This window comes from Varanus komodoensis, unplaced genomic scaffold (genome assembly GCF_004798865.1).
Source record: "Varanus komodoensis strain SLA01 unplaced genomic scaffold, ASM479886v1 scaffold41, whole genome shotgun sequence".
Taxonomy (NCBI): Eukaryota; Metazoa; Chordata; class Lepidosauria; order Squamata; family Varanidae; genus Varanus; species Varanus komodoensis.
Window position 1 is genome coordinate 5,413,088 of NW_025335954.1, and position 20,990 is coordinate 5,434,077.

The 20,990-nt window shown below is 43.4% G+C and overlaps 2 protein-coding genes across 7 annotated transcripts in view; one reads left to right on the forward strand and one right to left on the reverse strand.

Moving 5' to 3' along the window:
* Nucleotides 1-13,700, forward strand: part of ASB8 (ankyrin repeat and SOCS box containing 8) — a 31,935-nt gene extending 18,235 nt beyond the window's left edge. The window contains exons 1-5 of one of the 5 annotated variants that reach the window (XR_006415983.1): nt 189-293; nt 3,499-3,661; nt 8,880-8,984; nt 10,575-11,335; nt 13,512-13,700. Coding sequence is in view for 4 of the 5 variants with exons in the window: in XM_044443068.1 (XP_044299003.1) it covers nt 3,545-3,661; nt 8,880-8,984; nt 10,575-11,204 (852 nt within the window). In the remaining variant the exon portion in view is untranslated. Of the gene's footprint in view, nt 1-188; nt 294-2,411; nt 2,480-3,498; nt 3,662-4,706; nt 4,799-8,879; nt 8,985-10,574 lie in introns of those variants that run through there. The other 4 variants (XM_044443067.1, XM_044443069.1, XM_044443070.1 and 1 more) reach the window with 4 other exon arrangements.
* A 2,344-nt stretch (nt 13,701-16,044) lies between these two features.
* Nucleotides 16,045-20,990, reverse strand: part of LOC123029763 (ATP-dependent 6-phosphofructokinase, muscle type) — a 50,929-nt gene continuing 45,983 nt past the window's right edge. For both annotated transcript variants that reach the window (XM_044443048.1, XM_044443047.1), the window contains exons 20-23: nt 19,603-19,714; nt 18,522-18,621; nt 17,675-17,780; nt 16,045-16,286 (exon numbers count right to left, since the gene is read on the reverse strand). In XM_044443048.1, coding sequence (XP_044298983.1) covers nt 16,139-16,286; nt 17,675-17,780; nt 18,522-18,621; nt 19,603-19,714 — 466 coding nt within the window. In that variant the 3' untranslated portion in view covers nt 16,045-16,138. The remainder of the gene's footprint in view (nt 16,287-17,674; nt 17,781-18,521; nt 18,622-19,602; nt 19,715-20,990) is intronic.

The window sequence follows — 20,990 nt, forward strand, 5'->3', positions numbered from 1 at the left end:
GCCTTATATGCACAGCTGCGAGAGGATTGGAAGGAAGAGGCATGAGGGGTGGGCTTTATCTACGATTCTCTGAGTTTATTGGAGGAGACTTATGAAAGGGGCAGGGTCTCCAGAGGAGGCGGGGAAAAGCGTCTCGGCTTCGCGCGCGGGCCTACTCATATTTCTCTGGCGTGCCCGGAAGCGAGTGTCTGTTGAGCCTGCCGTGTCGGTATATTCGCGTCCTGTTGGCAGAGGTTGAGCTTCCGGGTCGCGCTGGTGGTGGAGGGTGCGCGGGTCCGATAGGCGCCGGGCCGGTGAGTGCGGCTGAGTGGTGACGTAAGGAGCCAGGCCTTCGCCTGGGACGATGCGGGATCGCGCCAGCCTGTCTCTGTGGGCGGCGGGGGCGGCTGCCCTGCTTGGCGCGGGGCGCATGTGAAGGTTACGGGGCGAAGATGTCACCTGGTGTTGAATCGCCCGCTCGGGCCAGGCTCTGCTTTTTGACCTCGGCTAGCGATGAGCAGTCTCTCTAGATCAGCTTTTTTCCTCCCAACACGTTTATTGCCATAGGCAGTGGACTTGCTCTTTCTGCAACAGCATCGCTGCCCCCACTCTTGCTTTATTGTGTACCACAGGGATGACTTTGTTAATCTGTTGCAGCAAAAAGAGTCCTGTGGCACCTTAAAAATTAAGGCATAAGTGTTTGTGAACACTGTGTTTTTAAACGGATGCATCATATATCCATCACAAAGAATAAGGAAGTGGCTGTTGTCCGTGAACACTGATGTCAGAATAAATTAGTTAGACTTAAAAGCGAGATGCCAGTAGATGGTCGGTGTAAAAAAGTCATAAATAAATGGTGTCACAAGATGCCGTTTATATCATGAGAAAGTAGCACTTATAGATATACTAATATGTCCTTATGCATAAAGTTACATAGAACACCTGCCCTTTTGGAAGTTGTATAACTTCCAGTCAATATCAAAACCCCATTAAAACAGTTTCGTTGGACTTTGAAAGCTAACAAATGTTATTATAGTATAAATAAACTTTGTGGATTAAAGATGCTTGAAGTGTAATCCTCAGTGATCAGGCAAACACACACAGTAAAAAGAAGAAGTCTGTAAATAATGAGATGTAGTTAGATGGAGTCACTGAAGCGGTGAGTGAGCTTAAGTGGACTCCGTGGGATGGTGGAGGACAGGAAGGCCTGGAGGAATGTTGTCCATGGGGTTGCGATGGGTCGGACATGACTAGCAACAAGAAGTAAATAAAATGCAAAAATACAAACTCTGTTGTTGTAAAGTGTAAATAAACAAGCCACAGAATTACTCTCAGGCAAGTACTACAATGGAGTTCCATTCCTCCTCCTACTCCAGCCTGGTAAATTTGCTAGAATTTCTTATTGCCTATGGCTACTGCATTAGTCCTTAAATACTAGTGCATAAACATATGTAAAGTATCAAGAATTACCATTCACAAAACAGTGATAATAACTAGTGGTTCATTAACCCCTATAGTGAAGTAAAAACTTGTTGCTAAAGCATTATAAAATAGTGTGAACTATCTCAGATTTCTCAGAACTTTTATTCAGGCTGGACATTAAGCATCTGGAAAACACCAATGCTTGCTGATAACTATTTGGAATTCTACTTGGTCCTAATAGAAAGTAATTATCTCCTTTCTTCAACAACAACAACAACATTCTAATAGATCAGCTTAAGTTAGTTTATGTTAAGTTTATTCAGACCACTTTTTATAGAAGGAATTAAAAATGAAGTTCTATATTACATTGCTTATTATAGGTCTCCAATTCACTTATTTCTTATGGTTGGTAATGGGTATGTTGTACCTGTCTATATGAGAGAAAGGAAAAGCATCATGAATCTTGACTGCAGAGTGGCTTTCACTTGAAATACATTTTTGAGCCTGGTGTAATGAGATACAGGAAATTTAGTTCTTTAAGGACTGGCAAAACGATTGCTAAAGATTTATTGGTTATTGTTAATTACTTTTTTATGGCTCCACAGTTCTTACAGCTTAAATTGGAGAATTAGTCTATTATGTATATATTTGTTCTATCTCTTTCCTAATTAGGATTTAGTAGCAATCATAGCTGTGCACTCTCTGCCTTGCACCTGGCACTGGATTGTAACATCAATCTGAGTTCAATCTCTTGCATCTTCTGCCACCTAGCTTTTCACCTTGCTTGCAGCTATGAAAGAGTGAAGTAATACTTGTGTCACAAGTGCAGTAACTTTGTAGCCTGAAGAAACATTTGTAAAATGGCAATTTGCATAGCTTAATTTGGACATTAAAAACAAAAATGATGTTATTAAAATCAGGGGAGGCATAACCTTTCATCATTGTATACTTCATTCCAGTTTTAGTATTTTCAGTGTATTATGGGTGTTTTACTTTAGAATTTGGAACACTTAAGAAAAAAGAATGGTCAGGTATGATGGAAGGCAAAGCAAGATAGCTGTTTACAAGGTGATCATAGGTTGTAAGTCTGGGTTAGTAGATCTACCATGTAATTTGATCACACTTTTTAATATTCTGAAGGACCAAATAATACAACCAGCTTCTCCATATAAAAAATAATGGTTGCCTTGTGCTTTGCTTGTCTGTAACCTTGTCCTGAGAGTGATACAGAATAATTATTTTATGCCACCTCTTTATTTTTGCTGATTTTCATGGCATCCTATATGAGGCTTAGAGCAGATTCACCATCACATAATGGTTCCCCAGCTGAAATGTGACTAGACCTTTTTGGAAAGCATTGTGTTTTGGCTTCTATGGCATCTTCAAGTCATTACTCATTACTGGAAATGGAAAGGCCCAGCATTGGGTCTTGAATTAAGAAAAACCATGCAGCATCAGACCAAAGGTTCATCTGTACACATGCTGGCAAACCAGCTGTCCACAGGATCCCTCCAGCAGGATGGGTGCAAGACCTCTGCCTGCCCAAGCTCCTTGGCAGCTGGTGTATGAAAGCATGCCACCTATGGTGAAGCAGGCAGCACACAGCCAGCAAGGCTAGTAGCCACTGAGACTCTCCTCCCTCATGAATCTGTCCAGTTGCTTTTTAAAGCCGCCACTTCCTGTGGCAGAAAATTCCATAGTTTAACTATACACACAAGTATTCAGGGGGAAAAAACATCTTCAGGGGGATAAGAACTGTTTTCCTGGAAAAATGTAGTTCCTGAAATACATGTTTTCTAATTTTCAGAAAGAAGGGATTTTTTCCCCCTTTCCCTTAATTTTCCTGTTCTTTTCCCCCAGGGCCTTCACATTTCTACTTGATGCTTCAGTGTTGAAGCAATGTGTAAACCAGACCCTAAATTTCAGGTCATTCTTGCTGACTCTAGTCACCTTTTCTGCTTCTTTGTTTGTAATATGTATCATGGCATCAAGTATCTTCTTATTTACAATTATTATGTGAAGCTTGATAGGACTTTGTAGGTGAAAATTTGTAATTTTAAAACCTTTTAAATGTTATTTTGTGTATGTTTTTCCCAGGCAATTTGGAGCATGTGAAGAAACCCAAGGAAACTAAAGTTCCAGTATGTGGTACATCATGCAGAGCATTCAGAGCAAATATTCTTTGTCAGAGCGTCTAATTCGGACTATAGCAGCTATCCGATCTTTCCCACATGACAATGTCGAAGATCTTATCAGGCAGGTATGTGAGGAGGCAAAGAAATGTTAGCTGTGTTCTGAAAACTTGTATTTTGCTATTTCCCTGAAACTCTATGAGCTTGTGTCAGATTTCAGTGATGCTGCTTTGCTGCTACCCTAAGCAGCACTGGGGTCTGTTTCTTGGTCATACTGCAATGTGACAGAAAGCTTGAGATTATTTTTTATACATGTTACTGAGGCTGAGAACACGATCTACCAGAATACTTTAAGTGATATGACTGTATGTGCTTTCCCTCCACTAGGATTGTGGAGGTAGCTAGGGATTTTTAGTTCACAAATCTGAGCACCCTCACAAAAGGGTACACCTGCATGGTGAGCTTGTACACAACATCAGTTGAAACTCTCTGAATCCAACCTTTATTTGTCTATATGTTGATATTGCCAGTTTTAATCTGTATCAAGTTTATAAGACCTCATGGGTGTTTTAAAGCAACAGCCTAAGGGTTAAACTAAGGATTAAACTCAGTCACTCTGCATCAGATCTCATTTTTACATGTATACAGTCTGGAGTCCAGTCCTGGGCAAATCTGGGCTCTTAGGAAAAGACCGTTGCTAAGCAACCTAGGAAAGCTGCTGTCAGTTTGACTTGGTACAAGGCAACTTTTGATCACTTCCCCCACTCTGCAGAGGGTGCTCCTAAGACTTCAAGTTAGTCATTTTCCTTGAGCTATTGGATCGTGATAGGGCCTGCTACCCACTTGATTCATCTGTTTGAAGAACATGTCCTATTTCTTTCCAATCCTGAAACAGCCAAACCACACTCAAAGAAATGTTGGCCACTTTCCACACTGCTTTGAACAGCAGCATCAAAAATATATCCCAACTAACTTTGAAACTCTTGTGCCTTAAACACCTGCAAATACCAAAGGACTTGCAACAGCTATTTCTATGAAAGGCACATCAATTTCATCTAATGGAAATTAAAAACATGGGGGAATATGAAGTTATCCATTGAGGGATAGCCCCTGTAGAAAAGATTATTCTGCCCAGCCCTTTTTTTCTTCACATGATTTCTGTAACCCTATCAGATAAATCAAAAATGGCAACAACTACCAAAGAGATTTAGAGGAAAGAGGAAAAAGTCTAGGCCAACTAAGGCTGCACAGTACTACAGCCAAATGTGAGTATGATTTGCCATAATTTATTATTGTATTTTGGCTCTTTCCAGTTTCTTAAGTGCCAAGCATCATAGACATGGTACAGTCATATTCTGGGTTTCTATGGAAACATTAACTGACAGTTTTTCATACGTAGCACTTTTCTTTAATAAACATACTAAGGGTGAAACAAAGTGGGTTGAAAACTGCTTCTGCAAGGCAGTTCTTAGAATTTAAAGATCATGGGCAAAATTTCTTGCTTCCTCCCTTTCTATCTTTGCCCAATCTTGGAGCTTTCAAAATTTGTAAGACCATCAAACTGGCACAGTTCCTTGGTCCAAGGGAGAGGAGCTTTTTCCATGTTAAAGATTTATTTATAAGCAAAAAGTTGTCTCCCTCCCTAACTTGGGGGTCCATCTACAAAGGGTGAATGCTTCTTGGCTGCAAAAATATCAAATAATCCTTAGACATCAGAGAAGAAGGTTTTCCTTGAGTGTTAACCATCTTTGAAAGTGCATGCTTACTCCAGAGTAGTTCTGCAACAGATCTAAATTTCATGCTATGCAAATAGTTATCATATTTCATCTATGGAAACCCTTGAGGCTTAAAATTAATGTGGAAAGCAGACCTGAACTCAACTATCCTGTGTATGCTGACCTGCCCCTGATGCTTCTAAATCATACATCTAAGCAGTTGTACAGCTCAAAAGCAGATGTGGGAAAACATGTGACTCTTTAGATGTTGTTGGACTGCAGTTCCCATCCGCCCTAACTAACATAGCTGGTAGTGAGGGAAGGAATTGCATTCCAGCAACACCTGGGTGGGGGTGGGGCGGACATGTTTCCCTATCCCTCATCTAGAGTGCTTGGCATCACAGAAAGGATTCAGTGAAGGAAGTAGCTTTTCTCAGAAGTGTGACTTGAGAAGAGTTGTAAAACAATTTTCCTGGCCACATGACATTTTGGTGTGTAGAGCTGGTCTGTGCAGATTCTGGCCATATCAAGAAAGGAGACAAAGGGCAGTGATTAGAAGTGGGCAGAATGTAGATCAGGATCTGTTCATAGATCTCTGGGTGACTTACAAGGGATTGACAAGATTTTTAAGCTCCCAATTTTCTTAATAACAGCAACACCTAAAAAACCCCGTCTCCCCAGCGAAAAAACTGATTGCTTACAAACTTAGAAAAACCCAGGCATATTTGTTTGTGCTTGTAGAAGGGCTTGTGTGCTTTGTTCTGGTACCTATCACAAATTCCTGGGATGAGGATGTATTCAGTAGTATGCTGTTCCTTTAATTTTTGGCATCTGATTGCCTGCACTTGGCCCTGAGTGGTAAGCATGGGGTTCTGATCCCAAGCTAGGCGAGTCCACCAGCCTGAAGATTGCCCACCCCTGGTTTAGTCCACTTGCAGAGCAGACTGACACTTCTTGAATATTGTTTCTCAAACCTATTTCAGTGTGATATTACTGATTGTCAAAGGAAGCTTTAAACACTCTTGAGCTGTAAAGGGCAACTCTACGGCTGTTTCAGTTTCCGATTACTCAGCTCTTAACAGAGGCAAGTTCCATGTTAGGCTTGACTGATTCTGCCAGCTGCTTTGCTCTATTAATTGCCAGGTATTTGATCCGCCAGAACCCATTCGATATATGACAAATCCTTCTGTTAGTGTAAAAGCTCATGGAAGCTGACATGGGCCTTGATGCTATCCGCCGTGTCCCAATCCCCAGATAAAATAAGATAACTTCCTGGGGTTCTTATGGTAACATTGTGCTGTTATCATTCATCACCTGAATTATCTCTGGGCAGGTCATTAGACATAATATACAGCAGACAGCTCCCTTGGAGGGAGGAGAAAGCACTGCGAAAAGCAGAAGCTGGCTGATCAGTTGACTGGCTTCTCCTGATGTGTTTCACTTAAAGTATACATAGCAGAAGTACAAACTTGTATCAGCTCAAGATGAGTCATTTAGCATGGGATTAACCACTCTGTGGATGGTGCTTTCAGACAACCTGATGAACTGCAGCTGTTTCAGAGTACAGCTGTCATAACCCATGACAATTGCCATGATGGCTGGGGCTGATGGGAGTTGTAGTCCAAGACATCTGGAGGACACAAGCTTATCTGCCCTTGCTGTAAGATGTCCCGGAGAAAGGGTCTTTCTTAACCCCTCCTGTCTGGTCCTTTGAAGGGAAGAGGCAGAGGCTGAGCTCAAGCCTTCTGTGTGCAAAGCGTGTGCCCTCCTGCTCAATGTGGGCCTTCCTCACAGGGTGCTGCACCCTTTCGACATTAATTTTTTCTGGCTAGAAATAGATGATCCTAAGAAGGTAAATCCAAGCAGTGGCACCAAGGACAGTTTAATGTGAACATCTCTTCTGGGCTTGTCTTACACACTTGCCACACACAGCTTTCTCCAATGCTTTTCTGCCAGTGTCTTGCTTTCTGGTGGCTTGAATAAAAACAACAACAATAAGCATCTTTGTACATGTCACGTTGTGGATCTGTATGCAAAAACCACGTATCAGCATACCCATCCCCCAGGTCATCCTGTTCTCATCTGATATGTTTTGCAAGCATTAAATTGAGTGCAATTCAATATGACCAACTCAAGAAGGGATCCTGATTCCAAGGACAGCATCCAAGATGCCAACTATATGAAACAGGCCCCAATAAAAACCTGGATTCTACATCCAGCAGTCAATAAATAAAGTTGACTACGAATTTAATATTGACAAGAGGTCTGAGCTAGAAGAAACCACATGTCTTAAAATTTTTGAAGTGTTGCCATTATCGTATTGAGGAGCTAAAGTTCCATGTTGCATCTTTGTCTTAAGGCTCTACAGTTGTCTCACTGAAGATAAAGTTATGGTAGCTGCAGCCATTTCAAACATTTCTTTTTACTTGCTTCTGTCCATTAGTGCTTGCCTGCATTCTTCCTTCTGCATCTCCACTTCTGCAGTGTCCTTTTCCTCTCCAGCCCCTCCTGTGATCTGGTTTCTCTCTCCGCATGGACACACACTTTCCACGTCAAAATAATTTAAAAAAATTTGCTCCAACTTCCCTCTTGTCCTCTGGAGGGTGATTTAAGGTCTGAAGGACAGGACTGAAGAAAAAAATAAATTTCTTTGGGAAGGGAGGTGTCTTCTAGATTTTTTGGCCTGATTTTGAAAGTTCCAGATGCTTGCTGGAAACTAATGAAGTGCTTAGACTGGTGGCTGCAGTATCAGTGGGGCAGTGTAGCTGCTCCAGATCATAGCCTAAATTTTTAAGAAGCTATCCATGGTGCTGCACCTGTTTTGGAAATAGGGCTCAGCAGCAAGGATAGGTCCTTTGAGTTCAGGTTGAAGCCTAGAGTGGGATATACCACCCCACCAACATGGGTGCTGCCAGCCTCCACTACTTCAGTGGGTGCAAACAACAGGAAAGACCGCTTTAGGCACGGAAGTTAGAGGGGCCAGGGAGGGAAGTTTTTTTTAATTGTGCCAATTGCTGAATGGAGGTTCGACAAGCCAGGGGTGGATTGATTATTTATTTTGCTGGTGGGGAAAGTCTGTGTTCTTCTATTGTAATGCATTTGCTAGAAATTGGGAACAGTGTTTGCTTTTTGGAAAGAAACCTGCAAGGATTCAAATTAATGGGTCCTGCATCCACTTGTGCTGTTGTTCCTTCTCCATAATTGGCAGGTGGGGGAGGTAGAGGTTCCTACAAAGCCCAGACATAATTGATGGAACTCTGTGCAGATCCTTTGAGTGTTCCACAGAGGGATTCTAAGAGCAAAAAAGATGCAACTTTTTCTCTCCCAACTTTCTTGAAATGAGCAGACTTTGTGGGATACAAGTTTTATCTCTGCTGTTTTCTTAGAACTGTGTTTGGAATGTTCAGGAAACTAAATAAAAAGCAATGAACATGAAGAGACTGACAGGAGCTAGCTTTTTAAATTTAAGTTACATGACCCTGAACTTACGATAGATAAGAAGCATCCTGATCTGATATCTTTCAATATAAACAACAAGTTTACATTGCAATACATTTGTTCCAGTGATAGGCAGGAATAGATGAACTTGCTGAATCTCCTTCTTTCTCCCCCACCCCTTATGTTCTTCCAGGGTGCAGATGTCAACTGTATGCACGGTACCCTGAAGCCCTTGCACTGTGCTTGCATGGTTGCTGATGCCGATTGCATTGAGCTGCTGTTGGAAAAAGGAGCTGAGGTAAGAAGAGTTTGAATACAATTTAAGAACAGACCCATACAACTGCTGAAATGCAACAGTTGACCAATATATTTACCACCCCCATCCACTGTATTGCGGATGAGTTGAGCATGAATGACTTGTCAAAGGCCATCAAGTGCATTCATGGCATAGGTGAAAGCCTTTGGGGGTGATAGGAGATGTAGATCGACATCTCAAAACTAGTGAGGACTGACACAGCCACTACGTTAGCTTTTTAGCAAAGGCTTAAAAAGCTTTTCTTTTGCAGTGTGAAAGGTTTTTTTCCCTCTTATTAAAAAAAAAGTCTTCACATTATCCTGTTTGTGTGTTAATGTGGGGGTGGCCAATTTTCTTCAGAGGTTCTGGACTGTAGCTCCTATCAGCTTTCACCATTGGCTATGTTGGCTTGGGCTGATGAGAGTTCTGGGGCCAAAGCATCTGCAAGGTTGCCCTCTGAGGAACCAATGTGGTAAGTGCAATTTTCCTTCATGCCTCCCTTGAATCAGGTGCCCTTTTATCTGGGAAGCTTTAAATGATGATAATCCAAACTGTAGCACACATGCACAATCCTAAGAAAGGCTGTTGAGAGCTCTCACCAATTGGCTGTACTGCCACCAAAAAGCCAGTTTGTCCCCAGCATATATATTGAATTCAATGAAGCACAGTTCTGTATAATGGTAGAGATCTAAAGGGCTATTTTAGTGCTTTAGTGGCAATTTTTGTTTATCCTTTTCTTTAGGGCAGCAGGCCTCCATTAAGTGTTACAAATTGCTTTTGAGGGTAGAACAGTATGTATATTACACACACCTGTTAGAGAAAGCAACCTGTTTTCAAGCTCTCCTCTCCACTGCTGTAATGCATAGTGCTTGTGCTTTGGTGTCATTGTAATCGTTCCCTGTCCCACTGACTGTGCTTCCAGTGAAGCAGAATGGCTCCGCACGATAACCACCAGGACACAAGAAAGTTGGAATTAAGTGTTATCAAAGGGGAGGGGAAACTTGACATCTGGTTTCCAAGGATATGGACAAGGTCAGCAGCCTGTGTTTGTTTAAAAGTTACCACTTTCAAAGGTTCTTATCTAATAAATTTAAATAGAGCAAACCTAGAATTTGTAATAAACTAAATGGAGGCAGAAGCCCAGAATACATAAGAATTGCTTATGCTGGATTTTAGCAAGGCATCTTCTGCTACCCTATTTTGTTTTTAACAGTGTCATTTTATTGTAATGGCTGCCCAGAGAGTGTGATGCTAATGGGCAGCCTTCAATCAATCAATCAATCCTGGGAAGCTCACAGGCCAGAGGAAGATGCAGAGAGCCACCCGCTTTTGGTTGCCTGCACCAGATGGGCTCTGCCTCTAAACGTGAAAGCAAGGCAACCACCTGAACTGCTGTGCTCCATGAGACCTGTTCCAGAATGTTACTCTGGGTGCCTCATTTGCTTAATCCCATTAACTTGACAGGGATGTTTCCCTGAATGTGAATGGAGACACGAGGTGGAAGGGATTCCACTGTCCAGTTGTCTTTAGGTGAATTTTCAGGTCAGTTTTCTCTGACTGATCCTCTGAAGAGCCCTTTCTCTCTTGCTGCAGGTCAATGCCCTTGATGGGTACAACCGAACAGCACTTCACTATGCAGCAGAAAAGGATGAGACCTGTGTGGAGATCCTCCTAGAATATGGGGCAAACCCAAATGCACTGGATGGTAACAAGGACACACCCCTGCACTGGGCCGCCTTTAAGAACAATGCGGAATGTGTCCGGACACTGTTGGAAAGCGGGGCCTTTGTCAATGCTCTGGATTACAACAACGACACTCCTCTCAGTTGGGCAGCGATGAAAGGGAACTTGGAGAGCGTGAGCATCCTTCTGGAATATGGGGCTGAAGTGCGGGTGGTCAACCTGAAAGGACAGACCCCAATCTCAAGGTTGGTTGCCCTGCTGGTCAGAGGACTTGGCACTGAGAGGGAAGAGGCTTGCTTCGATCTCCTCCACAGAGCTGTCGGACACTTTGAATTGCGCAAGAACGGTGCCATGCCTCGGGAGGTTCTGCGTGATCAGCAGCTCTGCGGAAAGCTGACCACGCTGTGCTCTGCCCCAGGCACTTTAAAGACGCTGTCACGCTATGCCGTGCGTCGGAGCCTAGGAGTGCAGTTCCTGCCAGATGCGGTGAAGGAGCTGCCTTTGCCAGAGTCGTTGAAAGAATATGTGCTGCTTAAGTGACAGCGAATGCTTCGTAGGAGTCTGTTACGAGTGCAGCCAGGGCGATTCTTGTGCAGCTCTTCCCTGGCGCTTTGCACTGACTGTAATGGCAACATGAGACAGATTTGGCAGGTCTTTTTGTAACCTCCCAGGTAAATGGGTCCCTCCTTGCTCTGGCATTGGTTTTCCATTAGAGTCTCTCCCAGCTGCACTTACATTTCATTCAATGGTGGAGGCTGGAAAAAATTTTTTACGGCCTGTCATGGCTGGGAGGCTTCGTGAAACAGCCCTGCTCTCCACCTCCTGCAGCTGATCTTCCCTGGAATCTTAGAAATCCAGTTTCTGCTGGGAATTTCGCAGGAAGAGAAGGTAGAGCTGCCTTCTGGAGCTGCTTAACAGTTTGAGGGAGGGGGTGGCAACAGCTGGTTTAGTGTCATTGCACATCCCAAAGCATTTTAGTGACCCAACCTGCCTCCTTGTTTTGCACTCTCAAATCATCAGACCTGTTCTGCCATTTCATTTTCTATCAGGAGGTAAGCCATTCCTTTCAAGGGCTTGCAGTGCTTTGAGTAATGGATTTGAACAAACAGGCCTGGCGGGATAATCTGCTCCTGTAGGAATTAGAGAGCCCTTCTTTGTTGCATTACCTCGTCTCTCTCTTTCCTGTTCTATCAGTGAGAGGTGCCAAAGTAGTAGGAGAAGAGGACTTCTCTCCAAAGGACTGGATCGTGTTTGCTGTTACTTTTGGCCAGCTTTGCACATGCCACAGAGTGCAGCAGTAGATTCCTGAGCTGGTGATGGACTGTGTTACTTTAGAAGGGGTGAAGAATGATTTGGGAATGGCTGGGGCTCCTTGCTAGTAGAAGACTAAACACTATGGGGAGAAGTTCATAAGTAGTCTTTCCTCTGTTTATTATATAAGGAAGCAAACTAGCGCAGCTGATTCTGAAATGTGTGGGCAGCATCCTGTACTGCCAGGGAGTACCTCCTGTTCCCACGTCATTCTGCTGCATGCCTAGATCCAGACTTTATTTACAAGGAGGGCCCAGCAAAGTCACAAAACAGAAGGCAGCCAGTATGGCTACCTGGAGACCATGGTTCATTGTGTATTTTTCCATTTTGTCTCCTTTTAAAAAAAAATCCCAGTACATGTATAGGTCCAAGTACATGTATTGATCTCCCTTGTATAGTGATAAGGGAGTAAGTTCTCTATCCAAAGTGTGTGTTTTATTAATGGCTTTAAAACTTGCAGTGTGTATTTAACCTAGGGGCTTGAGAGTGGCATTGAGCACCTTAATGCTGAGCCTAGCAGTGCTGCTCTGTAGCCTGCTCAGTGGCATTCCCGCCTTTCAGTTCCACCATCCTATGCTGACTTCCTCTCTTCCTTTTCAAGAGAACTGCCCACATGTGTAGAGGTGGTGGTATTTTCATACTTAAGGGTGAGTTGAAGGTGTGCCCAGCCTCCCCCTCCCTCAAAAAAAAAAAAAAAAAAAAAATCAGGCACAGCAAGTTGCTTAGTATCAAGCGCAGTCAGGTTTCATTCCCTCTGACTGTGATGGAATCCTGCAATTATTGACAAGTTTCTAACAACTCCTCCAAGACAGTCTTGGGCTTGAGTGGTTTGCTAAATTCCCAGTGTTCCTTAGATTCTTGATAGCTGGTGCAGCTGTCTCTGATTTTACAATTGCAGCATTATTTCCCCCCAGGAGAATAGAATTTCCATAGATGAGAGGAAAGAGTTAGCATGTGTCTAAATGCAGGCTCATCTAGGTGATGTTGCCTTAGAGGCATTGCTTTCTGCTACCCAGTCAGAACCCAGACATGGAAATAAGACTTCTGGCAATTGGGGGAAGGTGCTCCTGGGATTCCCTCACTCTTTAACACAGGCTGTCTCCGGGATTCCTGGAGAGTCCCTCACACTTTCCTTTAGGATGATACCACACTTCTATACTGGCTTGTGGCAGGGAGGGAACAGTGTTTCAATAAGGCTATATTGAAATAACTGCTCTCATCACTGAGTGACCTTATATTCAATGGCTTTCTGTTCTGAGGCTATATAGTGTAAATAGAGGCTATTTAGACATAAGCCAAGGTAAGGTGGTAAATCTCCAAATGTTTTGGATTTCCCTTGCCAAAATGGTGAAGGGTCAGGAATGATGAGAGCTGAAGTCCAAACCATTTGGAGATGCACTTACAAAGATGCATTGCTTTCCGTGCTGTACAGGCAACATGGAAGAACTGCTCCCTCGCTTCACATCTTCTATATAAGGGTAATTAAGTGCATTGCAATCAATACCATCCCACCTTGCTATCTCTTCTTTCCCATAGGTTTGGGCCTGCCTAATCACATGCTAAGCATTCAGAAAGCCACACGATGTGAGAAACTAATCATGCTGTAAGCTCCATGAATCCTGTTCCCCAATTTGGTTGCTATGGAGGAAGGTTTATTCAGTGAGCTAATGACTTGTGTGGGATATTAAAACTTTCTTGATTAAACTTTTGGTGTATTGGACAGCATTGATATTGCTGTGTATTTTTTATGCAAACTGCATGTCAGTTCCATAATCTGTAGCATGGCTAGTGCTGTCACTGTGTTCATGCTGAAGACCTATTGTTGCCTCTTGAAATATCTCCTCTAGACATTTACCAGATTTGTTTCCCCATCTAGACTTTTCTGGTCTGACAGGCCATGCTTTGGTGTTCACAGTATGTACAGCAACTAATACTGATTTTTTCCTTCTAATAAGAAGTGGATTTTGTTGGAGGAGTTTGGAATGTGAAGTGCTCCCTTCTGGTTAGAAACAGCAATTAGTTTCAAGGACCCCTAGTATTGTCTACATTGTTGACAACTGTCTTCTATATGCCCAGAATACAGCCAGAATACCGTCAGGTCTACAAACATCTTCCAGGCTAATCCTTGCCCTTGTGGGGCCATCAGTGATTTTGTGAATAAACTTAATTCCTAACAAGGGACTTAATGTTTTAGTTGAATGGCTGAATTAATTTTGCCTGCTGATAAACTCATCTGCAGAAGACCCAGAGAAAGGGGTCTTGAATTCCCCTTCCTTCCATCCCAGTTTGAATAGCAACAGAACCACTGACCTATAGGAAAGCTAAGGCATGTAGGAAGAACAGCTTCCTTACACAGCTGCCGTTGCTGTTCATCGGGACTTTCTTTACAAGTCATTTCCTTGTATGGCAAAGATAGAGAAAGAGGCTGGAACTTTACCAAACCTAGCACTGCAGCATAAAAGACAGGAACTTAACTTTAGAGCAGGGGTGGACAACTTGTGGTACCTACAATGGTGAGGGATGATGGGAGGTGCTAGGCCAGAGCATCTGACCTGGAACCATTGTGACCTGTGGGCTTGTGCTTTGTTTGCTGGGGTGGGGGCAATACTTGGCAGGTGATGCCATCCTAAATGGAAGCCTGTTGAGACATGTAGCAACTTGAAGTGCAGCTGTGCCTGAAACCGGAGAATATCACAACTGGAGTAAAGGGAAAGGAGAGATGAGGACACGCTTATTCAATCGGACTTAGTGTGGCAGAGCGGTTAGAGTGTAGTACTCAGAGTTGGTAGACCTGTTTTAATCCCTAGTTGCCTATGAAACTCATTGGGTGACTGGCATAGACTCTCAGCACAGGCTTGTTGTGCAGATAAAATGGAGAGAGGATTATAGAGATAGCCTAAGATTCCTTACAAGAAGAGAAAAATGGTGGGATGCATATTAAATATGATAGTCCCAAATACAAAAATTCTTAGTGGCCCAAGGAGGCTACTGCCAGGTTTGCCTCAGAGGACCTTCTGTCTGGCCTAGCAGCAAGCAGGCAGGTTGTGACCCCTCAAGGATCTTTTCCATGGTGGCACTGGGCTCCACAAAGGTTTGCCAGTGGTCCGTTCTTTTTGCCATCAAGTAGATGCCTTTTCACTCTTAGCCTTCTCTGTTGTTCTTATTTTACAAGATGGGTTACTTTATCATTTGCGATTTTATGGCAACTGCTTTAGGAGGCTGGTGCTTGTACAGCAAGTTGCAGATTACCCAAACAATCTTGGGGAATTTACTCACGCTGGATGAGCAGTCACAGATGCATCACATTTATGCCCATTTACAAACTGATAATAGGTGTTGAAAGGACCCTTTACCACTTGAGGAATACTATTGCTAGTGAAACCATCAGGTAACAAGATAAAGAATTGGTTCTGTTGCACTGTGGACCCCCAGTGCTTTTGTAGGCAAGAAGTGCGTTAAAATGTATTGAATATAACAGGCACACAAAAGGTACTTCCTGCAATCTATTGTAGCTGCAGTTCATCTGGATATTGTGCATGTTCCTTCAGGGCAAAAAGACCATACTATTAAGCAGGGGGATCCACCTTAAAACTTCTGGTCAGATAGTTCCTGTTTTATCTTAAACACTTGGAAGAATTTAAGTGATGAAGGCACAAGTGTAAATTTATTCTAAGATTGCATTCTGGGGTAGTTTCCATTTATGTTCATGTAGAAGAGGTAATAGCAAATTCATTCTGTCACTTTAAAAATTCAGTAAGATCAATTTAAATGCTTTTGAAATTCCCATTCCAAACAATTCTGCAGAAGCACAATGTACGGCCAAGTTTTACAGCACTGGTAAGGCTAAAGGAAGAGGGGTGGACCTGGCCAGTTTCAGATGCAAGAGCACGGGAGCCCACTGTAATCTGCCCTAAGCTAGCTAAAGAACATGGCACTAGATCTGCCCAAGCCTTGCTTCTTTGTAAATGGAGCTATGGCCCTCTGCTCCTGGCATAGCACCTCTTGCTTCCGTTTGTGGCGAACATGCAGCCTCAACCAATACACAAAAACACTAGGATGGAAACTGGAATTGAAGGAATTTGAAGATTTATTTTAATGGATTTATTTTAATGGTCTTGAGTTTCATGATTCAAGGGAGAGCTGGAGCTAGTTTCCTAAGCTGTTCACAAAGCCCCTTCGCCAGATACTCTCTTGCGAGTGATATGCTCTAAGTGCGCCGTCTCTGATGTATCCAGATCAATCTTGTACTTGGCAAGGACCTTCAGGATGGGACGAAGCTTCAGCCACCACTGACACCTGGGAATGCGGTGCCTGTTGGAAAGAGGGGAGGTGAGAATCACCATGGCAGTGTGATCCATCCCATGGTCTTGGCAAGTTACTCAGGAAGTTTCCAACAACCAGTTCTAAACGGAAGGTATCAATGACACGCCAGGAAATCCTTTAATTAGCAAAAACTGTCATTCATTCCCTGTATCAGTAGCACTCCAAGGTTTGGAACTAGAGATGCCAACATCCTACACTGCTTTCCACAGGAATGTGTAGAAATGTGGACAGACAGAAAAGGAGCCTGGGGAGCTAATATCTCCTTTCTCTGGAATTAGATGAAAATGTGAAAGGTGCATGTACTTTTTCCCCTTCACCACTGATTTTAATTTGACAGCCCAGTTAGATCTATTCAACTGTGTTCAATCACCTTGGTAATTCTCATCCACGTTACCAACTACACTTCATATGCTTTGAATGCTAAAACTGACAAGGGCATCAACCCAGAATGACTCCAGAAGACTAATGAATGTTGTTTGTTTGTTGCATTTATATGCCACCCTATAGCCTAGAAGCTCTCTAGTGGCTTTCCATAAAAATTTTAACAAAATCAACAAAATGTAATAGAATTATAACTGTAAATGCACAATTTTGGGGGGCCACATTCTGTAGCGCTGAAAAAAGGCAGCAAAAGGAGCAATCATTAGAGGGAGCAGAAAAGAAAACAGATCCTGCTGTGAAGGGGACTGTGATAGCTGCTGAAGGACCAAGGTGGAAGGTGAGGGAGAACAGTCCACAGTGAGCACAATTACCTGTTGGGCACACTTGGGCTGTGAAGCACCAACCTCCTGCAGCTTATGCACAAGGTGGCTTAGTGTGTCATGTAAGCACAGCAGTTGAGAAGAGATGGTACCGGCAGCCCTCTGGCCTCCTTCCTTGGGCTGAGGGAGCAGCAGGTGGCTGGGCTGGAGCTGCAGCTCTTGTCAGCATGTCTGCCACTTGGTGATTTTGTCCGGGTGTAAAGTAACGCTTGTGGGGGGCAGAAGGGGTGAAGGGGTCCTTGGTCAGGGCCTGCTGAAAGCTTGCACTGACCCAGAAGTGAATGGACTAAAGTTAGTCACTAAACACAGCTTGTGCTCCTGCAGGTAACTTTGACTGTTCCTGTATTTATAAAATAGACTGGGAGAACTTGCTGACCTATGTGCTATGCTATAGGCGCTTACCATAATAATCATGTACTAACACTTCTGACTTAAAGCATCTTTTTCAATCACAATAGAAACAATTTTTCAAACAATGAGGACAAGATTCTTTTTTTTTTTTTTTTTTTAAGAAAAAAATTCTAAGGAGTCTAGCAGATCTGGTGAGCTGCAAGTTACCAAAGTCCTTCCTTATTTGCTGACTGCACCCACAGAGATGGCATAAGAGAAACTTACTCAAAATCTGTCTGCTCTTTAAGTTCCGCAAGTGGCTGGAACACAAGGGCCCGTCTGCGCATGCCCAGAAGGCAAGCTGAATCAGGAGTGTTGGCAAATATACGACCTGAAAAAGAAAGGACACAAAATGCTCACCTGGTCCACTCTCTGAAACATTGGAACTTGAGCTTTTTATTGCTTATATTACAAACTACCTTGGAATAAGGGTATATTATGAATAAAACAATCAGAAGATTTCTGGCCATGATTCTGAGCTAGTTCTTACCTTGAAGTGCCAAACAGACTGGGGCCAGGACCTCACATGGAGAACCTTCACCTACTTGTGTAAGTGCTTAGATCATATGAAACTCAATATCACAAAGTGTGCTATACCAAAGCCCTGACAGCTGCAAACAAAGCAGCAGGGCTTTTTCAGGGGTGGCACCTTCCCTGTGAGTGTCTTCTCTAGACCGGTCTACCAAGTTGCATCACTGCCAGCTTTCTGGCATATGATTGAAACCAACTTATTTTTAAAAGCATTTGTGTAGTAGTGAAATCTCTAGTGTGAAAATGTTGCTAGTTTAATTGTTCTTTTAAACCATTGCATGCTGATTCATAAGCAGCCCTGAGGCACTGCGCAAAAGTATTCATTAGCACACAGCCAGACAGTAAAACACCCCTTACAAGCCTGGACATAATGAGCACCCTATGCAAATTTGCAGGCTGTTACCTCCTTTTAAGAGCACAAAGCAAGAGTGGGACTTTACTGGATTCCCTTCTCACTTTTCCTTTTTGAAAATTCCACACACCACCATCCCCAGCAGCCTAGGCTGTTTAATAGGTCTTCAAGCGGCAGGTTCCCACATACCATGCCTGGAACACTCTTTGACCTTGCCAGACATCCACGCCACTGCTTTGGCACCCATTTTTGTTCCAAAATTTCGATCAAAGGGAGTTGGCGAGCCGCCCTGCAATGAGAAAAGGAGTGGGTTTGCTGTTCTTTTCAGAATCATGGTTGAGGCAAAGCAGTTTGTGGGCAGCTCAGTGGTTTGACTCTTCCAACAGGATTAATTGCCATGATGCTGTTGAAATTGGATACAGTTAGAATCAGTCACATCGATTGCTGATTAAAATGTATGCCCCAATTAAAGCAGTGAGGTTGAGAGCATGATCCTGCATGACCCCACAGAGGCAGTGATTTTTCCCTAAATGAAAATTAAATGCTTCTTAAAAATGCTTCACAGTTTTGCTCAAACTGAATAAATTTACTAGATTTCAACTTGCATGGGAAAGTGACAAGAACTCGCAGTACCTGAAGGCAAACATGCTCAGCTATATCGAATGAACTGAATGGAGAGCTGCAGGGAATGAAACTCCATGAACTGGATGATTATGCTGGAGGAAAGCAATGAGACAGAAATCTTTAGAGATTTCTTTCCCCTCCTCACAGCCTTCCTACACTCTCCCAAATGTGCTGTGGAATGTTGGGGAATCTTCCAGAATAGGCTGAGGTTGCAGAGGGAAGAAGGAATTAACAGAAATCGCCATCCTGCCCACTTCCTCCACCTTGGGGTGATCCACGGGTTCCTAATGTACTGTGCCATGTATTGGGGGCTGAAAAAAGGCAATTCAGCCAGCATGGCAGAGCTGAGAGCAAGCTAGAATCTGAAACTCTGTTGTTCCTGGCATGTTCTCTCAAACAACGTTCTCCCTTTCTTCCAACAAGTCACAGTTCCCCAAGTTTGAACATGGGTTTTTAGGCCCACCAAGATGACCATACAATGATTACAACAAAACTTCCAGCCAGGGGACTTGGGAAGGACGACTCATTGGCGATTTTCTATCCAGCCTACCTGTCTCTCTTCTGGTATAGTTCAACTCCTTCTAGTTAATAACACTGTTATTAAGCCTGCTTGTGCACCAGAAGTATACTTGGGCACCAGACATACCTGCTGCATATGTCCCAAAACATTCTTTCTGGTGTCAAAAATGCCTTTTCCTTCTTCAGAATACAAGTTGTATATGAATTCAGTGGTATAGTTTTCATTGCATTTCTCATTCCTGGGAGGGAGGGAGGGAGGGAGGGAGGAGAGAGAGAGAGAGAGAGATCTAGCATAAATAATGCAGGGAGATAGGGCCATTCGAGATTAAGAAGTGGCTTTAACACACTGGTACATAAGTTTTGCATTAAAGGAAAACATGGCTTGTCATAGTGAACTACTAAGACCATTGCCTCTGTCAAGCCTTACTTACAGTCTAACTGGTGAAGGAATCTTACACAATGATGGGCCCTAGGCTTTTAACTAATGAACCCTCTTCTGTGTGCTGAGAACCAGTGCAGCACAGTGGTTTGAATTTTGCACGGAAATTCTGGGGGGCAGGATTACAGCCCCCACTTGGCCATGAAGCTCACTGGGTGAGTTTGGGCCATTCACTGACTTTCAGCCTACCCTACCTTGCAGGGTTGTACAGGGAAAAAAGGCAAGATATAACTATAACAAATAAAACCAAAATGCCCAATATCAGTATCATTTACCAACAGTATCATTTACTATTCCCAAGCACTTGCAGCCACTTCAATCTGATTTTGGCCAGCCTGTGCCAGGCTTGAGGAGCCCTTGGGCAAGGTGGCCTCTGAGGAGACTTGCGCCACTCCAGTGCTCCCCCCCCCCCCCCGGAAGCTCACCAGGGAGCACTGGGCAGGGGATGCATTTTCCCCTGGGTCCCCATTCATCAAGGCCCAGAGGCATTCCAGGAAAAGAGAGTGAGCAGCTGCAGCTTTGGCTGGCGCTTCATTTGCAACACGCCTGCCTACCAGATCAGTGGGCTCTCCTGGCATTATAGGCCTTAGCATTCACCTGACCATGCTGGCACTGGGCCCAAAAGCCCACCTCTTCTTGACCTTGACCGAGGCAAGTAGTTGTTGGGAGACTTGAGTGCAAATCAGGTCTCTCAACTTGATTTGGAGGGACCCTCTGGAAGACATTTGGGGTGTTTCAGAATAAGCCCTGACTTAACCAGCCAACCTATTTTCTTATATTCCGGAATCAGACATTGTACCATCAATCCATAAGAAACTGGTGGCAGCATCTTGCTTTTTTACACAGTAATTCCTTGCTATCTACAGCTAGAGTTCAATGAGCAACCCAAAGGTGGTTAACATAACCAACCTGTAGCTTGCCATTTACTACCGGGAAGCAAGGGAGAGTACTGCTCTTGAAATTCTGTACACTTGAAATGGCTCTAGATTGGGAAAGATTTTCAGCCAGGACCTTTGCCTAGACTTGGAAGAATGAAAGAGTTTTTAAAATACATATACATTGTTAAAATTCCAAAG